This window comes from Oryctolagus cuniculus, chromosome 12, assembly GCF_051225735.1.
Source record: "Oryctolagus cuniculus isolate XC-2025 breed Fujian yellow rabbit chromosome 12, ASM5122573v1, whole genome shotgun sequence".
NCBI classification, from domain to species: Eukaryota; Metazoa; Chordata; class Mammalia; order Lagomorpha; family Leporidae; genus Oryctolagus; species Oryctolagus cuniculus.
In genome coordinates, this window is record NC_142878.1 from 23,744,242 (window position 1) to 23,765,086 (window position 20,845).

At 39.0% G+C, this 20,845-nt stretch overlaps 2 protein-coding genes across 4 annotated transcripts in view; one reads left to right on the forward strand and one right to left on the reverse strand.

Moving 5' to 3' along the window:
• Positions 1-4,040, forward strand: part of ERO1A (endoplasmic reticulum oxidoreductase 1 alpha) — a 50,918-nt gene extending 46,878 nt beyond the window's left edge. For both annotated transcript variants that reach the window (XM_051822854.3, XM_051822858.3), the window contains 3 exons: positions 497-583; positions 672-805; positions 1,525-4,040. In XM_051822854.3, the coding sequence (XP_051678814.1) occupies positions 497-583; positions 672-805; positions 1,525-1,585 (282 nt within the window). In that variant the 3' untranslated portion in view covers positions 1,586-4,040. The remainder of the gene's footprint in view (positions 1-496; positions 584-671; positions 806-1,524) is intronic.
• Positions 4,041-4,567: 527 nt separating this feature from the next.
• The window catches only part of GPR137C (G protein-coupled receptor 137C), a 64,790-nt gene continuing 48,512 nt past the window's right edge, over positions 4,568-20,845 (reverse strand). The window contains exons 4-7 of one of the 2 annotated variants that reach the window (XM_002718247.6): positions 10,891-11,040; positions 8,596-8,721; positions 8,297-8,415; positions 4,568-7,339 (exon numbers count right to left, since the gene is read on the reverse strand). In XM_002718247.6, coding sequence (XP_002718293.1) covers positions 7,162-7,339; positions 8,297-8,415; positions 8,596-8,721; positions 10,891-11,040 — 573 coding nt within the window. In that variant the 3' untranslated portion in view covers positions 4,568-7,161. Of the gene's footprint in view, positions 7,340-8,296; positions 8,416-8,595; positions 8,722-10,890; positions 11,041-20,845 lie in introns of those variants that run through there. The other variant, XR_016217823.1, reaches the window with a different exon arrangement.

Here is a 20,845-nt window from a genome sequence, read left to right on the forward strand (position 1 = left end):
AAAGAAACCAGCAACTTGGCCATCGCCATGGCTGCCTAGAGTTCACATTAGCAGTGCGCTGCAGTCAGGAGCTTTTGCTGGGAAGTGAACTCAGGTCCTCTGATGCGGGATCTTAATCCCTAGGTGAAATAAATACCCACACTCCCTACCTTTGCACATAGTTCAGGCGGTTTAGCTTTGTAGTGCGGCAGGCCTATGTTCTGTTTGCTGTTGACTAGATGTTGAAACTTAGGCAAGTTACCTAACCTTTTTGAATCCTGTATTTTTAATTTGTTCGATGTTTATTATAATCATGCATATTTCTGGATTTGCAGAGTAGATTGAGATTGTCTGTGTAAAGGTCCCATATGCGGGAGGCGCTGGTGACAGCTCGCTCGCTCTCTGGTTTTGCACCCCGTAGTACCTTGCACAGCATGAGGCATGTGGAGAGGTCTGGAGAGAGAACACTGGTTGACTAAATACTTCATCTTAATAAAATCTGTTAAATTGTTTTTAGGAGGACTTTCGACTACACTTTAGAAATATCTCAAGAATCATGGATTGCGTTGGTTGTTTTAAATGTCGACTCTGGGGAAAGCTTCAGGTAAGCAAATCTAGCCCAGTCTCATGTCCTATTTTATCCTTTGTCTGAAGAATTTTCTTATTTTTCCTTTTTTTTATTTCTCTTATAGACTCAGGGTTTGGGTACTGCTCTGAAGATCTTGTTTTCCGAAAAATTGATAGCAAATATGCCAGAAAGTGGACCCAGTTATGAATTCCAGCTAACCAGACAAGAAATAGTATCATTATTTAATGCATTTGGAAGGTAAGTTTGCACTAAAATTGATTTTGCTAGTCAGGTGAGTCTAATGTAACACATATGCTCTCCGGGGAAACTGGGTAAGGAGTATCTTCACTGAAATTATTTCATTCCAGAGTCTTGTGACCTGATAAAATGCTTCAGGTGTGTAGACGTACACTGTCATTTGCTGATATTCTTTATTTTCATTTATTGACTTTTATAATTATTGGTTTAATTATTATATTTCAGTAGTCATCTTACTGAGTTTGTACATTTATGCAGATTTAAAATGTGTATTTCAATATTTAGATACTTTATACTTATGTACTTTAATATTGCACTTATGAACATATTTATTGATCAAGTTTAGCCTAAATATTCTAACACAAATATATATATACTATTTTCTACTAGATATTTATGTACTTTAATGTCTCATAGCAAGTAAGTGAATATACTTATGAATACTTAAGAGTACAGGAGTATTTTAATAGTTAGGTTCTTCATACTTACATATTTTAATTCTTTAATACCAGAAGAACTTGTGAACAGTGTTATCATAGCTTTATCATGTCGAACAATAAAACCACATCAAGGCAGATTAAATGGTTTAGGTACCTTTAAATTTGCTGAAATTTAAAAAACTTAAAAAAGTTTCTATGGTCTAAAAATGCAAAATAAGTAACTTTTAGAGAAAATTCCTCTAAGATGGCTTCTGAGTGAAATCTTTTGTTTGGTTACAGAATTTCTACGAGTGTGAAAGAATTAGAAAACTTCAGGAACTTGTTACAAAATATTCATTAAAGAAAATAAGATGAAATGTGCCTGTTTCTGGACAGTGGAGGCCAAAGAGTGGGATTTCATTCAGAGGCGTAACAGAAGCGACAGTCTCAAGCCAAACATTTTATATAAAGCTGCTTTTGTAAAAGGAGAATTCTATTAAGTAAACAGTTTGTTTTTTAAAATTGTGCTAAGTCTATGTATTATATTGTGAGTAAAAGTTAACTTTGATAATGTGGTACAAATTTTCAAGTTTAATAGCGGATAAAAGCAGGATTATCAAGTGCACATAAGATAAAACCAAGTAAATTATGTTTTAAGTCTTTCAAACTGAAGTTTTGTGTAAGAAAACATAATATAAAAGTGTGGCAGATGTGACCAGCCTTCAATAGGAAAGGAAATACACAGACGGCTCGAGCTGGGAGGGACTCCCCATTAACCACCCAGGGCGTTTCAGTACACTCAGTTGCCAGGTTGTGCAAATAAAAATACAGAATATCCAGTTAGATTTGAATTTCAGAAAAACTAGCTTTTTTAAAAAAGCGTGTTGCATGCAATATTTCAAGCTTATTTATACTAAAATTTATTTATTGTTTGAAATTCAGATTTAACTGAAAGTCCTATGTTTCATCTGGCAACCTGAAAATGTATTGGTATAAAAAATGTCACTTTTAGGATTCTACTGCTACTTATTTTGGGTTGTTTTGGTGGTAGAAAGGTACAGTGATCACAGAAGATTTCTAAAGTTGTGAAAAATTAACAGATTATATATTCTCAAGATGCTGACCCTAATCCTGAATACAATTTTGAGGAGACTTTATTTTTATATAATTTCAAATTTACAGAAATATTTCAACAACAGGACAAATAACTTTTGCCGACAGTCAGCAAGTTTGCTTTATCCATTCTGCTCTTTGGATTTATATACACACATACCATTTTTCCCTCAGTCATTTAGAAGTCTGTTCCAGGATCATGCCCCTTTAACCATAAAACCTTCAGTGTATAAAAGTGAGTAATTTTCTAGAAATGATTTTCTCAGAAAAAAAAAAACTTACAATAAGCCTTAGAATAAAGAATCGTGTCAAGCTCCAACCTAAAGTTCTTGCGTTTTGTCGCTGTCTTTATGCTTGATCTGACACAGTGATGATTTTAGTTTTTTATACACAAAGCTCATTTTCCTTGCCTCCCTAAAGCTGCACTGTAACTCTGGGAGGTTTTCATCAATGAAAACTCTTTATTGATAAAAATATTTGAAGAGGTTTAGGAATTAATATCACAAGTGATTGTAAGGAAAAAGAAACTGTATACCTCAAACTCAGTGTGCCCTCTGTGTGTGTGTCTTAGCAGGTGTGACACACTGAAATGTCCCCTCGTTAGTAAAGCAGGGCTTGTGGATGTAATGTGTGCAAGTGTCAGTGTACACTTCTGTATACTTCTCTGTGTCCCTCGTGGCCAGGATCCAGTACATCTTTGTTGGCCGTGAGTGATGGACATGCATTCAGTGTACTTGAAGGGAATCATCAAAGGGCCTGTTTAACAGTGGGTGTCCTCTTTTCCTTTCCCCCTCATTTGCTCTTGAGTAGGGCAGGAAAAAAAAATAAAAGACATGAACTCACTAATTTAAACCAGTCGTCCTGGAGACTCAGAGGACTTGACGTGATGGCCTTCTCTGAAAGTTTAAGGATGCTTTCTGGATTCTGAAATACGGAAGATGGATGTAGATGGCAACATTATGCAGATACCTCGCTCACTCTCATTTTATGCCATCCTCTCTCTCTCTCTTTTTTTAAATAGCCAATCATTTTGAAAGAATATGCCTTTCACTTTGTCACCTCCCGCTTGCTCCATAACTAAAATCTGGTATTTAAAGGTTTTCCCATCACCTTTCTGTTACATCGTTGTCTTACCATCTCCATTGCTGTTCCGGGAAGTGCTACACAGACCTGTCTACTTAGAACCAGCCTATCTCCCTGCTGCCATTGCACGGTATTACCAGAAGCCCTCTGAAAACATGACTCCCTCCTTAACACCGCTCTGTGACCTCCTGAACTTTCAGGAGAAAGCCAGACTCCTTTGCTTCCTGTACAAATTCTTCTCAAATGTCTTCCCCATCCAGTGTTCTGAGAAAACAGGCTTAAGAGTTCTCCAGTGCCCCCAGATGGTCAGGCCTCACACCTCGGTGAATGCGGATTCTTTGCATCAAGTGCCGTAACCATGTTGCTGCCAGGAAAATTCCAGACATGCTTGCAAGCCCAGCGGAAACATCTCCACCGTGAAATCGTACCTTCCTCTTCTCCGTCACCACTGTAATTACAGCCTACCTCTACTGTATCACTTACTGTACTGTATTTGTGTTTCAAAGTCTCCTTTACTAGAATGTGAGCTCCTTAGGGGCAGGAAAAGGAACTGTTCACCTGGGCATCTCCATGGCACAGCTGTTGGTATATGGACATTTAATAAATATTTGTTAAATAAACTGTGTGTAAAGTGACAATTTTATTACATTAAAGCTGCTACCTTCACTCTGTCCACTTCACAGCAAGGAGCAGTAGGCTCCCAAGGAGTTGAACTGCATTCAGGATGTGGCGTGGTCATGAAAGACCGAAAACTTCCAAGGGAAGAGGCAGCATTGTTGAGGAATTTCTTGAATAGACAAAGCACAGCTGGGATTAGGGCTGAATAAATGGATTCCTATTTAAGATTCTAAGGGGAAGAGAAGAGGTTATAAATGATTTCATATGAGGATTTTTCTTAGCTTAATGTCTATATAAGGATTGACTATATAATCACATTGGTATTTTAAAGTAAAATGTATAGTACTTTTTATCAACTTGGTATATAGTACTAAGTGATAAGACATTCTGATGCAATTATAATACTAAAGGCAAATTCATTTGCAACTCCTGTTTTTTTTTTCCTTTGGTAGCACTAGGGTTTTTATCCTTATGTGACAGAAACTTAGGGTGGTCCATTAAGAGAATAAGAAAACCAGACCTCCAAATAAAAGCACAAACACTTTTATTTTTAACAGTATTGGTGTTTTTTTTTTTTTTGTTACAACTTAGTGAAACAACAAATAAATACATTCATTGGCCACAGCTATACTTTTACAGCCAGTCGGAAACTGGTTAGATAGCTGAGAAACACTGTTAAACAATAAAAAAAGCAGCTATGCATAAAAAAGCCATTTTTGCTATAAATTACATCTTCCATAAAATTACAGCCAACTACAGTGAGTGGTAAAAGTTTCAAAATTAATGACCACTCAAATGAAACGATAAAAACAAATACTGCTAACCACTGTAGAATTACACACTAGGCAATGGAAATCACTCTTCTCATCAGTGAACAACAAAAAGGGAGGTTTGAAATTGTCGTCATGTGCTTCAGTGCAAGGTGAACAGGGAATTGGTAGCCCTTTGATTTTATCAACAACTACTTCTTTCGAGACCAAACTTAAAGTGCTCCCAGTGCGTTGGAATTTTTAAGCAAAACGTGGGCCAGAGTTAACCTTTCTTTTACACGGTGTGAAATGGGTGAAAGTAGACAAATCCAAGAATTTAGGTACCCTAGTTAGTGATAAGAATTAACTTGCAAATCTCAAATTTGGTACAATCAACTAATGCTGCTGAAGGAACCAAATTTTCTTTGAAAAAAAATTTAAAGTACTCTTCGTTTAATCTCGTCAAACAAGATCATCATCTCTGGAAGCCTTACTCGAAAAATTTTATTTTATCACACTGAACCCCAAGGATTAACAAACACAGCACAGATCTTTGCTAGCTCTTGGTAATTACATACTTCACATGAATAGCAAAACAAACTGGGCATTCTGCAAAGAAACCTAGGAACTGAAGTCACAGTGGAAACACAATGTTACGTTGTCCATAGTAATGCTATAAATTTTAAAATAATTTGGTTATAATGAGAGAATTTATAAACAAATGCAAAGTAACACTTGTAAGTATGCTTCTGATTGAATTTACAGTCATTAGCATTAAAAGAAGAAATTTATTTGGCTGTGGCCCAGCCTCCTGAAAGATAGAAAGCTTTAAACAATTTCATTTTTTCCTTAGGGTTTCACTGTTAACACTTTTGTGGCATTACCGCATCAGGTATGAAAAAGTTCAAAGATATCTTAAGTAAAACAACTTTTTAATGAAAGTAGAAGACAGAACAGTTGTACTAATTCCAGTTCTGAAGAAATAGATGAGCACACAATTGTGCATAATTAGTTGTCCTTAAGCAAGTTGTGACAACTTCCCAATGTTGCCTGTTCCCTTGGCATCTTGAGGTATTCAGCATCTACTTTTCAGATAGACACTAGTAGAAAGTGCATTTAAAAATTCTGTGTTATCTATATTTACCAAATATAAATTCTTCAGAATTGGGGTAGGATATTCACGTCAGTTTTAATTTTTAAAGTACTCCAATATTGTTAGCCTCTATACCTACCTAGTTCATACATTTACCAAAATTTGCTGCTTATTCAGTCTAGTGCTGGGATTAATTTGAATTCAATTTAATTTGGTTTTGCCCATTTACAAAGTATAAAAATGTGAAAATTAAAGGAGGAATTGTGTGTCTTACAAAGTATTGCACTTGAGTTCACGGCAATAGCGTATCATGGTTTAATTTACCTGAGGACAATCCTGATTTCAGTGAGATCAGTTAGATCTTGCTTCAAATAAATTGAATGCTTTTGAAAATGTATTCACGTTTTAACTTGACTTCACATTTTATAAATCTCAAATGCATCTGTAAACTTGTTTAGTCCCAAGAAGTTTCTAGTAAAACCTTCCTATGCAAAGATCTCTATTGCTTTCTTGAAGAATCATGCTTCAATTACCACATACATCTCAATCATACAAAATAATCACTTGAGTGCTTCTAATCAAAGGAGCCACACAATTTTCACAGGTATGTTTTGCTCTTGAAGAAACTGCCATGGCTTTCCCAAGAATTCTGCTGGTCATCACTGTGAAGAATGACTACTGTAATTTGTTTAAAGTGATTGTTTGAATAATTTAAATTGGTATATTAAAATCATGCTTAAGAGAACTGTCTTCAATGATTACATTATTTTAGATTTTTAAAAATAATAACATTTTTATGTCTTCATTCTGTGCACTGTTCACACTATAAAACTGTAATGGGGTAAGAATTCCACACAAAGAACAACCAATGAATACACAGGCTTTGATTTACGTAGGAAAGCTGCCTTCCAGATTGGTGTACAGTAAAGTTCCAGGGCGGACACTGGAGTACGACTTTGGGGACTGCAGTGTATACTCTTCCAGATCAAAGGTCAAAGTGCAAATATGCAAGTATGCGTGTGATGTTCCAAAGTCAAGGGTTTGGAGGCCATCAAGTGCCTTGAGAGCTCATCTCTCTTCTACTCCAGTCTTTCCATTTTATTTCACGTTACTGTGCAGAGATCAAAAGTAGTAGTTGTGGTCTCCACCAGACTCAGCCACATTTCCAGATTTTGTCTTCAGTTGCAACAAATAATGGAATGTTTACATAGATGGAATTTAAACATGTCGAATATACACATTTATGAAAAACAATTCAAGAATCACAACTTGATAATGCTGTCAGTTCTGTGGTGTTACATATAAGCTATGGTGATTGTTCATATCTAGATTACTACAAGTAAAGAGCAAAGGAGCAGTATCTGTCATAGGTCCATTCAGGTGGGGGGTGACTGTGTAACTGCTGCTGCCACACCCAGTCATGGTGCCGTACCAGCCCAAACTTTGCGAATTTGATAAGCTGCAACAACAACAAAAAAGGGCAAAGAAGCCATAGGACTGCAGTCAGAATACAAGAAGCCACACTGACATTTCTGAAAATCTTTCAGCGAATTTAAAACTACAGTTAATGTCAAATATATTGAAATACGTTCTTTACCAAATAACGAATTTCTACACAACTAAATGGTTTTTCCAATATCCTTGAGCCTGCACCACATATTACATAAAGATGAGTAAATGCCAATTGGTAGAATTTACCATGTAGTAAGAAGATAGTGATTACTGCATGCTAGGCTGTATTCTAAGATACGTGTCTATGTATATACACATACCAATTAATCTTCACAACAATCCAGTGAAAAAGGTTCTGTTATTCCTATTTTGTTTTTCAGACCAGCTTTTCTTTTTATCATCCCCATTTTAGAGATGAACAACTAGCTCCAAAAAAGGTTAAGTGACTTGTCCAGGGAAAGTTAGGGTTACAGAAAATGTAGTGTCAAGATGAAAGAATCACACAGGTGTGCATTAAGGTTTTCTCTTTGTCCTGACAAGTAGCTGACAATACACCAGGTAATTAGCTGCGGTGGTTTTGGAACAAGGAGGGCCTGGCATTTCCTACGGCATCTAAGGTTCCTAAGAGTTTGCTCAAGGTTTTCTCTGTGGATGCGGAATAGCTCTAAGGGTAAGGGCACATATACATAATCACGTGACAGTATTCTTTCCCTGCCGTTCCCCCTCCCCTCTGAACCAACATAGGATCCTCTAACGACGTGATACCATTTTACCTTCAAAAGGCATTTCTTGTAGCAAAATACTCTACCGACTTTGAGTCAGATGGCAGGTCCCACTGTGGGTTTAACATCTATGATCTTATTTAAAGACATATCACCAAATCACTCTCTTCATATTTTGGTGAAAGCTTACCTTTGTTCACAATCTATTTCAGTGCTAATTCAGTCACTTCTGTTATATTTACCTTCCTTCTCTTGAACTTCCCAGTCTTGGCAAGTCATCGTCACTGTCATATCGTCTTGGATTGTCAAAAAAGTAAGCTCTGGAACTGTAACTGTGACTGTTTATCATGCCAGCAGGTGCCTGTGAACACAGCATTACATAGCATATCAGGGTCTATGTTTCATACAAGAGAGCTGGCTAAACTCTGTAATGATAAAAATCATTAGTCTTAAACTTGGTCAAAAATAGGAAATTAATGTAAATGTCCCACTATTGTTTTCAAAAACAAGGAGAAGCAGCATGGGGAATATGATATCATACCAAATTCTGGTTCAGTCTCTGTGCACGGAAAAAGAGTACCACCGCCCATGCTGGCACATGTTCCCACAGGAAGAGGACCATGCCGAACGCTATGTACTCTTCTCCACTTATGTCGTCTACATGAGCCTGTAAATATAATATGGCAGAGACATTTATATGTCTGTATTACGTACAAGAAATTACCATCCACAATTAACTTGTTTAACTGAGTACATTAGAGTATCAACTACAGGTATATAAACTCTAAAATTTTCTGTTTTGTCATTTCTCTTATAATGATACTTATCCATTAAGGGACATAAAGACACTTTGATGTTAAGAAGAATAGAAAGCTGCTAACTTCTTCAATGCATCAGTTTATGGAGATAATTTTAATATTTGGGTAACACAGAATGATCTCACGTGTGGGCCCATAGTCTGTAGAGAGTTACTTATATACTAACTACTATTGTTCCAGTGCTTCATAGGCGAAACAGTACTTACCCAGAGTTATACCTGTAAAGAAATGTGACCTGTTAAATCACTCAGCTCAACTGCCACTTAAAGTATGCTTTTGGGCCTAGCTTACATGATGAATTTGTTTCTATTCTATCAGATCTTGGGAGCAGGAAATGGGAGAAGCAGTGAAGAAAATCAGCCACATGGAACCATGCATGAAAATTCCTTCTTAGAACAGTAAATGAGAAATGGCATTCCAGGATGCCTTGCATTCAGTGCAAAGTTAAATTAATATAAAGACATGACACAGAGTACTGAAGATTACTGTAGCAAATATCTGGGCAGCCAAGTAACCATGAAGACTGATAACAGTGAAGCTGGCATTGGCCTGTGATGGTAGCATCTCACATGAGTGCCAGTTGGGGCACTGGCTGCTTCACTTCCAGTCCAGCTCCCTACAAATGTACCTGACAAAGGATTGGAACATGGCCCAAGTGCTTGTGCCCCTGTCACCCATATGGGAGACCCAGATGGAGCTCCAGGCTCCTGGCTGCAGTCTGGCTCAACCCTGGCAGTGCAGCTATTTGAGGAATGAACCAGTCTGTGGAAGATCCCTCTCTGTACATCTGCCTTTCAATAAATGCTAAAAATAAAAGACTGGTAATGTCAGTGAAACAAGGAACATCATTATTCAAATATCTAGAGCTAAAAAAATACTAAAACTAAACACAGTTCTTGGTTAGGGGAAATTAATTTCTTCCTAACAATTTAAAGACAGACCCCAATTCACTGGCTAATGATAGGAAGCTAATTCACCTGTAGACATTTAAACACTATCCTTGAAAAATTAGTAAAACAGTTATACGATCAATAGGTTTATGACATTATTTACCAAAACAAGGAATGCCTTTGGGAGAAGTTCTCTCTGAAGAGTGATTTCAAGTGACACATGCAAATGAAGATTTTTACATAAATTTTTGTTGTTTAGATTTCTTTCTGTAAAGCATTTTTTTTTTTTTTTTAAATTTGAGGGGCAAAGAGACAGATAGAGAGGAACACACAGAGAGAGGAGAGAGAAGAGAGTGAGCGCATTCCATTCCTCTAATTCACTTCCCTGTGCCTGCCATGGGCCGGGCTGGGCCAGGCTGGAGCGGCAGCTGGGAATTCAACCCAAGTCTCTCATGTAGGTGAAGCCAACCACTTGAGCCATCACCGCTGCCTCGCAGGGTCTGCATCAGCAGGAGGACAGAGCCAAGAGCTGGAACCAAGTACAGCAGTCTGATGTGGGGTGGAAGCGTCTTAACTATCAGGCCAAAGACTGCTGTGAAAATGATGATTTTTTTTAATGTTTTCTTTCTTTTTCAGAATTATTTATGTAGTTATGACAGCAGCTGCTTTACCCACTATGCCACAATGCTGGTCCCAAAAATGATGATTTTTAAAAAGATATATTTATTTGAAAAGAGAGAGCTTGATCCTCCCTTTGCTGGTTCACTCTGCAAATGGCCACAAAACCCTATGCTAGTTCAGGCTGAAACCAGAAGCCTAGAACTCCATCCAGGCCTCCCACATGGGCCATCTCCTGCTGCTTTTCCAAGTGCATTAGCAGGGAGCTGGATCAGAAGTGGAGCAGCTGGACTCGAACCACTGCTCCTATATGGATGCCAGTGTTGCAAGCAGTGGTTTGATGCACTGTGCTGCAATGGCAGCCTGCAGATGATGATTTCTAAACACAGAGCTTTGAATCTGATTCCTAGTAGTAGACAGAGATCCCATGAAAGTGTTTGTAGGGCAAATGCTAAAAAATCCTCCTTCTGAAGGCTAACAATTACCACATTGTATGTGGTAAGTACTTACCTTATCTGACAGATTATCCCAACCATAATTAAATGGACTTTCTAGTGTATCCTGAGAGATGGTGATCACCACCAAATTATAACAAGCTCTGGAAGAGTAGAGAAGAATGACTACAGAGCCTACAACGACAGTCTGGCACAGAGACATACCCTAAAAGAAATGAAAATCATCGTCACAGTCTGCACATTTGTCATGAAGTTATTCATCCACACACAATATGGTCACCGCTTGCAAAGTACTCCTGGAAAGCAGAGAAAGCAGGTACTCAAATACACCCTTAATTATCTGGCCTTAAAACTCCCTTCCCAGAAGAGCTTGTGGTTAATAGTCACAAGTTAGTATGTTGCAAACTTGCCAGGCAGCTGGAAGAAGACTATGTTCTGCAAGGTTACCTTATTTTCTTAAGTAACATGAATAAGTTGGTCAAAGATCTGAATTTTAATTGATGTTAATTAGAAAGGAGGTTTAGTCACAGAGACAAAAGACTAGAAAATAGAAGCAGTAGCCTACAAAATTTTGGATACCAAATCAGAAAAGAAATACAGTTCCTATGCTATTGACTCCATTATATTCTATTAGCCCCCATTTGATGCCATTATGTTGCTGATAAAATAATCTAGGTGCCCCAAAGTACTTTCAAATCCATATTTTAAGTCTTTGGCTTTCACTACTTCCCCAAATAAAGAAATCTTTTATAAATTAATGTGTTCAACTGTAGTGTGTGTACTGGAGAGGGAAGTGTTATCACCTCTGGCAGGATTCTTAACTCGGGGTCTGTGTTTCAGTAATACTTGATTTCCTTTGTGTTTCTATGTATTTTGTATTATGTATTAAAAACATTCTGAGAGGGAAACAATCCTGAGAGTCACTTCAAAAGGATGCTAAGTCCGTGTTTTGAAGACTGTGCTGTTTGACACAGTGATCACGGGGGACATTCTGGCATTCAGGGCAGCCCTGACCTGCAGTTCACAGGGGAGTCCCCCACGCTGGACAGCTGTCCTCTGACCTCCACAGCATTCACGTGTCCTCCTGGGTACTCATGAAGATGAAAAACCCGGTTATGATGATCTCAGCCAGAACCCAACTCAGTTTTACATCAGGAGGTTTATGTTTGTGGAGCTTAAATACATTCCAAAATTTCTAGAATCACATTAAGCTGTGTAAATTAAGGCAAATTTGTACTTTATTTTGTTCAGAATTTTATCAAGCAGTTTTCAAATATTGCATAAAATCCAGACAGCGCCAGAGATACCGCTTGTGGTAGGTAAGCGACCAGTGCATCACACCTGGGACTCTGCACTTGTAGCTGCCTCGTTCATGGTTCTATGTCTGGATACAAACACCTGACTAATATACCAAGCCCCCAGTTTTACACAGTTAAAAATTTAGTAATTATTGTTCCTTAATATCCTCTTTAAATTACAATTAGGGCAATTACCTTGAATTTTGTATGAGTACATAGGTTAAAATCTATGAATTTCAAGAAACAAGTAGGTTATTAAAATGTTTATTAGGTATGCTGGGTCTGTCAGCATGCAGAGCCATGATTATGACTGATATGCTTATAAGAACAATACACTTTCCAGGTACACAAAGAGAAAGAAAAGATCACAGATACTTTAAAAGTGCTGTGACAATAACAGTATCTTCCCTGAACTAAACTACTACTATAACATAAGGTACATGTGAAAATAAATAAAACAATGGCAAGATTAAATTTTAAAAATTATACCTGAAAATTTTTACAATATGTATTTTATATTTGTGAGTCCAAAAAAGTTGATTAAAAATTAATTTGAAAACCAATAGAAATCTAACTTTAAAAGTACTGTATTATTAAAGGTAACAAGAACTAGAAAGCACTGTTGTATTACAATCCTCTAAAATAACTACGAAAGTTTAAATTCACTATTTTGAGAAATCAAATGACTGTGAGAAAGAAATATGCTATTATACAGACTGTGATTAAATCTGTAAACACTTTTTAAAAAAACTTGTGAGGAAAGAACAAAGGATCAATAATACCAAAGCAATTAAAAAAAACAACCTGTAGGCAAATTACACACATAAAACAATGAAAAAAGCCCACTGATTCAGAAAATGAAATGTTTCATCCTGGAAAATACAAATTATGGAATGAAAATTAAGAATTCAGCAATATGGAAAATGTTATTAAAAAGTTGCATAAAACATCTCCAGAATGAATAAAGCCAGAACACAATTCATTCAGATGCAATCCTTGAGGAATAATTTTCCTTCCCCCATGTCTGACATCTATATATCTCATTTAAAGAAAATCCATTGAAACCTAAAGCAGGTTGCACCTTACTCCTAAGAAGCTCAGTGTCCATATCATGAACAATATCTGTTTATAGATCCCTTTAGCATGCTGATACGCACAAACCTTAATTTACCATTCACTGAGTTTTGACAAATGTATACACCTGTTAAATCAAAATCTCCACTAAAATAGAACATTATCATCACTCCAGAAAAGCTCTCTTAAACTCTTTTTCCCATAAGCCAAACCCTCATCTGCAAATACCCTCCTGCCTCTGTTTTCACAACTTGGCTATGTCTGTTCTAGAAGCTCATGGAAGTAGAATCAGAACTTGAATGCTTTTGTAGGTTTCATCCATTCAGCATAATGTTTTTAAGATTCATCCACGTTTTTGGATGTATTAGTCCTTTTTATTAATGGGACAATTAGAGTGGTCAAGTCTTTCTGGTTTTCAGTACTTCTAGCCCCACATCTTAGAAAATTCCCCCAGCAAAATGGGACTAATTCCACTGTATATGAGGTTGTTTATTCATATTTCTGATGATGGACAAGTTCTATGAGCATTTGTGAACACATTCTTTTTTCAGGTATATGCTTTCACTTTTTTTTTTTTTTTTTGGACAGGCAGAGTGGACAGTGAGAGAGACAGAGAGAAAGGTCTTCCTTTGCCATTGGTTCACCCTCCAATGGCCGCCACGGCTGGCGCGCTGCGGCCGGCGCACCGTGCTGATCCGATGGCAGGAGCCAGGAGCCAGGTGCTTTCCCTGGTCTCCCATGGGGTGCAGGGCCCAAGCACCTGGGCCATCCTCCACTGCACTCCCTGGCCACAGCAGAGGGCTGGCCTGGAAGAGGGGCAACCGGGACAGAATCCGGCGCCCCGACCGGGACTAGAACCCGGTGTGCCGGCGCCGCTAGGCGGAGGATTAGCCTAGTGAGCCGCGGCACCGGCCTGCTTTCACTCTTCTGGATAACTACCTAACAGTGGAATTGCTGGGTCATATTATGGTACATAGAAGTTCAGCTATATTAAGAAGTTGCCATAAATTAAAAATAAAAGAAATTGCCAGATCCAATTCCATACGATTGTACAATTTTACACTTGCAACACAGTAGGAGTTCCACAGTTGCTCTACACAAGTGTCCAATCCTAGGTCTCATTTGGGGTTGTCAATCTTTTTAATTTTAGTGATGCTGGTAGATGTGCAGCAATATATTGGTTTGAATTTGCCTTTCGTTGATGATTAATGATACTTTGCTAATTTGTAATTCTTTGTGAAGAATCTATTCAAATATTTTTAAAATTGAATTGTAGAAGATCTTTACATTTGGAGATCAATACTTTCTCAGATATAGGGATTGCAAGTATTTTTGGCTAAAGATATGAACAGGCCTTTGTATTTCAAAGGATGAAATATAAATGGCCAAAAGACACATGAAAAGATCCTCAGGATTGGGGCTGGTGCATGGAGCAGCAGGCAAAGCCGGCGCCTGCAATGATGGCATCCTATATGCGTGCCAGTGATCCGGCTTGTGAACCAGCTCCCTGCTAATGGCTTGGGAAAAGCAGCTGAAGATGGCCCAAGTGCTTGGGCCCCTGCGACCCACGTGGGAGACGTGAAAGAAGCTCCTAGCTCCCGGCTTTGGCCTGGCCCAGCACTGGCCATCGTGCTTATCTGGGGAATGAAACAGCAAATGGAAGTTCTCTTTCTCTCTGTCTCTCCCTCTCTCTGTAACTATTTCAAATAAATACATTTTAAAAAAAGAAAAAGATGCTCAGGATCACTAGCATCAGGGAAATGCAAATTCAACACAGAACGGCTATCATCCAAAATCCTAATATAGTGTTGGTGAGAACGTAAACAAGTACAGCCATTATGGAAGAGAGTATGTAGATTCCTCAGCAATCTGACAACAGATCTACCACATGACTCAGCCATTCTCTTCCTGGGAGTTTACTCAAAGGCAATGAACTCAGCACATGAGAGAGTTATCTGTACCCCCATGTTATAATAGCTCAATTCACAACAGCCAAGATATGGAAACAACCCAGAAGTCCATCAGCTGAGGACTGGATTAAAGAAATTGTGATATATATACACGATGGAACACTACTCAGCCATAAAAAAGAATGAAACCCTGTTTTTCACAACAAAATGGATACAACTGGAGACCGTTATGCTTAGTAAGCCAGTCCCAAAAAGACAAATTTCATGTTTTTGTGCTAATACGTAGAGTACAAAAAAAAAGTATAAGTGAAATTGACATCTTAAAGATCAATTACTATTTACAGCCCTTGTCTATACTTCTGAGGAGCAATGGTTTTTCTACTACTACTTGTTGAATTATTTATTTACTGGAGGACTAAGCCTGTGATTAAAGTAAATTGAAAGTATGTCATTGCAAAAATTAAAAGGAAAATATGGAAGAAAAGAGGAGGGAGGGTGGGAGGAAGAGAGGGAAGGTGAAAACTATCATTATGTTCCTAAAAATACATATGGGGCACACAAAATTTGTTCCAGCTATATAAATAACAAATTTAAAAAAACTTTACCTTCCTGAAGTTAAAAATAGTCATTTATTTTGTTCAAAAGGAATATTTAAGATTTAGAGGTGATTATTTAAGAAATATTACCCATAACTAAGCATATCATCATATAAATATTCATTTAAAACTGTAAGAAAATAGTTAAAAGAGGTTTTGTCAAATTTTCCCTTGAGAATATAATTCCTTTCTGGAGACAAAATTAAAAGGTCATGTAAATATGGATTGATTTTTAAGTTCTCGTTCTGTTCTACTCATCTATTTGTCTACTCTTATGCCAGTAGCACACTATATCAATAATTATAGTTTAATATTAAGATTCAAAGTAATGTGGTAAACTTTTTTTCAGGGTTACTTTCTGCAAAAAATGTTTCCTACAGTTGTAGCTACTAGCCCCATGTGAATTTTACATTTAAATTAAATTCAAAGTTCAGTTCCTATTGCCTAGCCACCTTACCAGTGCTCAGTAGCCACACTTCCTACTGAACAGTACAGGTGTAAAATATTTCATCACTACAGAAAAGTTCTGTGGGGAAGCACTATAAATATTTTAGGTTCTTTTCATTTATGTATACATTTTGGGAATTGTCCATTTTTAAAGTACTTTATTGAGGTTTATACAACTGATGTGCAAAAAACATGCACATATTTAACATAAACAACTTGATGAGTCTGTCAACTTGTCAATTTCTCTTTTTAATACATACAAGAGTATGAGTGGGGTTGTACTGAATCTATATATCAAATTGGAGATAATTGCCATCTTAACACTCCTGCATCTTTCAGTCCATGAACATGGTATCACTTCATTGATTTCTTCATTTCCAGCAATATTTTGTGGTCTTCAGTACACAACTATTGCCTGGGTTCTGGAAAATTTACTCCTAAGTATCTCCTTTTTTGACACTACTTGTAATTGTTATTGTCTTTCAGATTTCATTTTCTAATTGATTCATCCTGGTATATATAAAATAAAATGCATTTTTTACTTTGACCATAACCTGAGAACTTGCCAAATGCAATTAGTTCAAAGTGGTGTGTAAATTCCTTAAGATGTTCTCCACAATCATGTTATCTGCAATTAGAAACTCTCCATTTATACCCTTTGTTTTTCTTGCCTTATTGGAATACTGAAGAGTTAACTTCCTTGTTTTGTTACCAATTTTAGGTGCACATCACTCAACATTTAAGTAGGATGTTGATTGTGGGGTTTAAAAAAATTTTTTTTTAAATGATTTGTTTGCTTATCTGAAAGTCAGAGAGAGATGGAGGGAGGGACAGAGATCTTCCAACTGTTGGTTCACTCCCAAATGGCCCCATTAGCTGAGGCTAGGACAGGCTGAAGCTAGGATCCAGGAGCTGCTTCCAGGTCTCCCACATGGGTGCAGGGGGCCAAGGATTTTGGCCATCTTCCACTGCTTTCCTTGGCCATAAGCAGAGAGTTGGGTTAGAAGTGGAGCAGATGGGACGTGAACTAGGGCCATATGGAATGCTGGCATTGCAGGCGGCACTGCACCACAACACGACCCCTTGATTGTAGGTTTTTTTTTTTTTTTTTACAGTTCTCTTTTGTCAAGAGGATTTTCCTTCCATTCCCTTTTAGCTGAGGGACTGGTTGATTTTTTCGGTTTTTTAATCATGAAGGGTGCTAAATTTTGTCAAATGCTTTTTCTATATATATAGAAATGATTGTGTGATTTTTATTCTTTGTTCCCTTAATGTGATTTATATTGATTTATATAATATAAAGTGATTTATATTGATTTGGAAGTTTATTTTTTTTTATTTTTTATTTTTTTATTTTTTGACAGGCAGAGTGGACAGTGAGAGAGAGACAGAGAGAGAAAGGTCTTCCTTTGCCGTTGGTTCACCCTCCAATGGCCGCCGCGGCCAGCGCGCTGTGGCCAGCGCACCGCACTGATCCGATGGCAGGAGCCAGGAGCCAGGTGCTTTTCCTGGTCTCCCATGGGGTGCAGGGCCCAAGCACCTGGGCCATCCTCCACTGCACTCCCAGGCCACAGCAGAGAGCTGGCCTGGAAGAGGGGCAACCGGGACAGAATCCGGCGCCCCAACCGGGACTAGAACCCGGTGTGCCGGCGCCGCAAGTTGGAGGATTAGCCTCGTGAGCCGCGGCGCCGGCCAATATTGATTTGGAAGTTTAAACCAATGTGTGGGGTAGGCACTTTGTTCAGTAGTTATGCCCAGTGCCTGTAATGCCAATATCCTTTCCCAGAGTGCCTGGGTTTGAGTACCAGCTCCATTTCCAATTCCAGTTTGCTGTTGGTGTGCGCCCTGGGAGACAGTAGGTATGGCTACCTGTGTGGGAGACCTGGGTTGAGTTCCTGGCTCCTGGTTCTGGCCTGGCCCAGCTCCAGATGTTGTAGGCATTAGGGGGAATAAACCAGCTGATGGAGGATCATTTTCTGTCTTGTGCATTTCAAATAAAATGAAATAAATACTAAACAAGCCAAGCTGGCATTTCTGTGATAAATTTTTCTTTGTTATTTTGTATTTTTTTAGTATGTTGATCAGATATTTTGTCTCAGTATAAAGGTCACTGTTTTATAAGTTTTATTTATTGTATTCAGTTTTTTTTGACAGAGTTACAGACAGAGAGAAAGATCTTCCTATTGTATTCAGTTTAAAAAAAATTTATTAATTTGAAAGGCAGAGTTAGAGAGTCAGAGAGAGTGAGAGAGGTCTTCCATCTGCTGGTTCACTCCCCCAAATAGCCAAAAGAGCCAGAGCTTCCTCCGGGTCTCCCACCTGGGTGCAGGTGCCCAAGGACTTGGGCCACCTTCTATTGCTTTACCAGGCCATTAGCAGAGAGCTGGATTGGAAGTGGAGCACCTGGGACTCCAACTGCTGCCCATATGGGATGCCAGCACTGCAGGTGGCAGCTTTACCAGCCATGCCACACTGCTGGCCCCTATTCTATTAACTTTAGTTATTAGTGTAATGCTGGCCTCATAAACCTACTGAGAAGTGTTCCTGGACAGGCATGCCCACATCCCACATCAGAGCCTCGGCGCAAGCTGGGTCTGCTCCCAATTCCAGCTACCTGCTAACGTGTACCTGGGAGCAGCAGTTGACTGCTCAGTTACTTGGGTCCCTGCCACCTGTGGGAAACCCAGATTGACTTCTGTGCTCCTGGTTTTGACCTGGCCCAGCTTCAGTGGTTGAAGGCATTTGGGGAATAAACCAATAAGATTTGTCTTTCCCTCTGTCTCTGCCTTTCAAATAAATAAACAATAAATTTTTAAAAAATTATTTTAAAAAATTTGCTCCAAAATAAACTTAGCTTTTAATTCCATTTCCCCATGAACTTTTTGAAGTACACTTACATAAAGTTTCATTAAAACTTTTTTACATTTTTTTAAGATTATTTATTTGAAAGTCAGAATTACAGAGAGAGAGGTGAGGCAGAGAGAGAGAGAGGTCTTCCATCTGCTGGTTCACTCCCCAGATGGCAGCAAGGTCTGGAACTGTGCCGATCCAAAGCCAGGAGCCAGGAGCTTCTTCCAGGTCTCCCACATGGGTACAGGGGCCCAAGGACTTCAGCCATCTACTGCTTTCCCACACCATAGCATAGAGCTGGATCAGAAGTGGAGCACCGGGACTCGAACCAGTGCCCATATGGGATGCCGGTGCTTCAGGCCAGGGTGTTAACCTGCTGCATCACAGTGCCGGCCCCACATTTTTTTTTTAAATATTTATTTATTTGAAAGTCAGAGCTACAGAGATAGGTAGAGACAGAGAGAGAGATCTTCCATCTGCTGGTTCACTCCCCAGATGGCCGCAACAGCTGGAGCCGCACCAATCCGAAGCCAGGAGCTTCTTCCAAGTCTCCCACATGGGTGCAGGGGCCCAAGGACTTCGGCCATCTTCAAATGCTTTCCCAGGCCACAGCAGAGAGCTGGATCGGAAGAGGAGCAGCCGGGACTAGAACCAGCACCCATAAGGGATGCCGGCGCTTCAGGCCAGGACTTTAACCCACTGTGCCACGTGCTGGCCCCTATATTCTTTCTTGAATACTAAGTCTTTGAAACCTAGAGTGTCTTTTATACTTCCAGAATGTCATTTTGTTTTAAGGCTTATTTGGGGCCAATGTTGTGACACAGTGAGCTAAGTTGCTGTCTCCAACATCGGCATCCCACTTCAGAGCCCTGGTTGAAGTTCCAGCTACTCCATTTCCAATCCAGCTCCCTACTAAAGCACACCTCAGGGAGGCAGCAGATTATGGCTCAAATACTTGGGTCTCTGCCCTCTATCCAAGAGACCTGGACAGAATTCAAGGCTCCTGGCTTTGGTTCTCCTCTATTTTCTAAGAGTTTAATATTGGTGTTTTTTCTTCTTCAAATTTATTTACTTGAATGGCTGAGTGACACAGAGAGAAAGCAATCTTCAATCCACTGGTTCATTCTCAAAGGGGCCACAACAGGTGGGGCTGGAGCAGGCTGAAGCCAAGAGCCAGGAACTCCATCTGGTCTCCCACATACATGGCAAGGAACTGAGTATTTCAGCCATCATTTTTTTTTGCTTCCCAGGCACATTAGAGGAGAGCTGGTTAAGGACCTCAGTTGCTGGAACTGTCATGATGTTCTGATACAGCTTGCACGTGTCCCAAGTGGCAGTTTAAACTGCTGTGCAACAGCACCAGACTCAAGTTGTATGTTGAAAATAATTTGTCCATGGGGCCAGCGCTGTGGCATAGTGGGTAGAGCTACCACCTGCAGCACTGACATCCCATATGGGTGCCAGTTCAAGTCCCGGCTGCTCCACTTGTGATCCAGCTCTCTGCTACGGCTTGGGAAAGCAGTGGAAGATGGCCCAAGTCCTTGGGCCCCTGCACCCTTGTGGGAGACCCAGAAGAAGCTCCTGGCTTCAGAAAGGTGCAGCTCCGGCTGTTGTGGCCATCTAGGGAGTGAACCAGCAGATGGAAGACTTCTCTCTCTGCCTTTGAAATAATAAATATTTTAAACAATATATCAAAAACCATTTGTCCATTTGTTAAATTTATCAGCAAGGAGGTCATAATACTCCCTTAGATATCTTTTAAGGTCTACAGTAATATAATGACACACCATGCTTTCGTTCATGGCATTTATATTTTTTTCCTGTAGATCAAATTT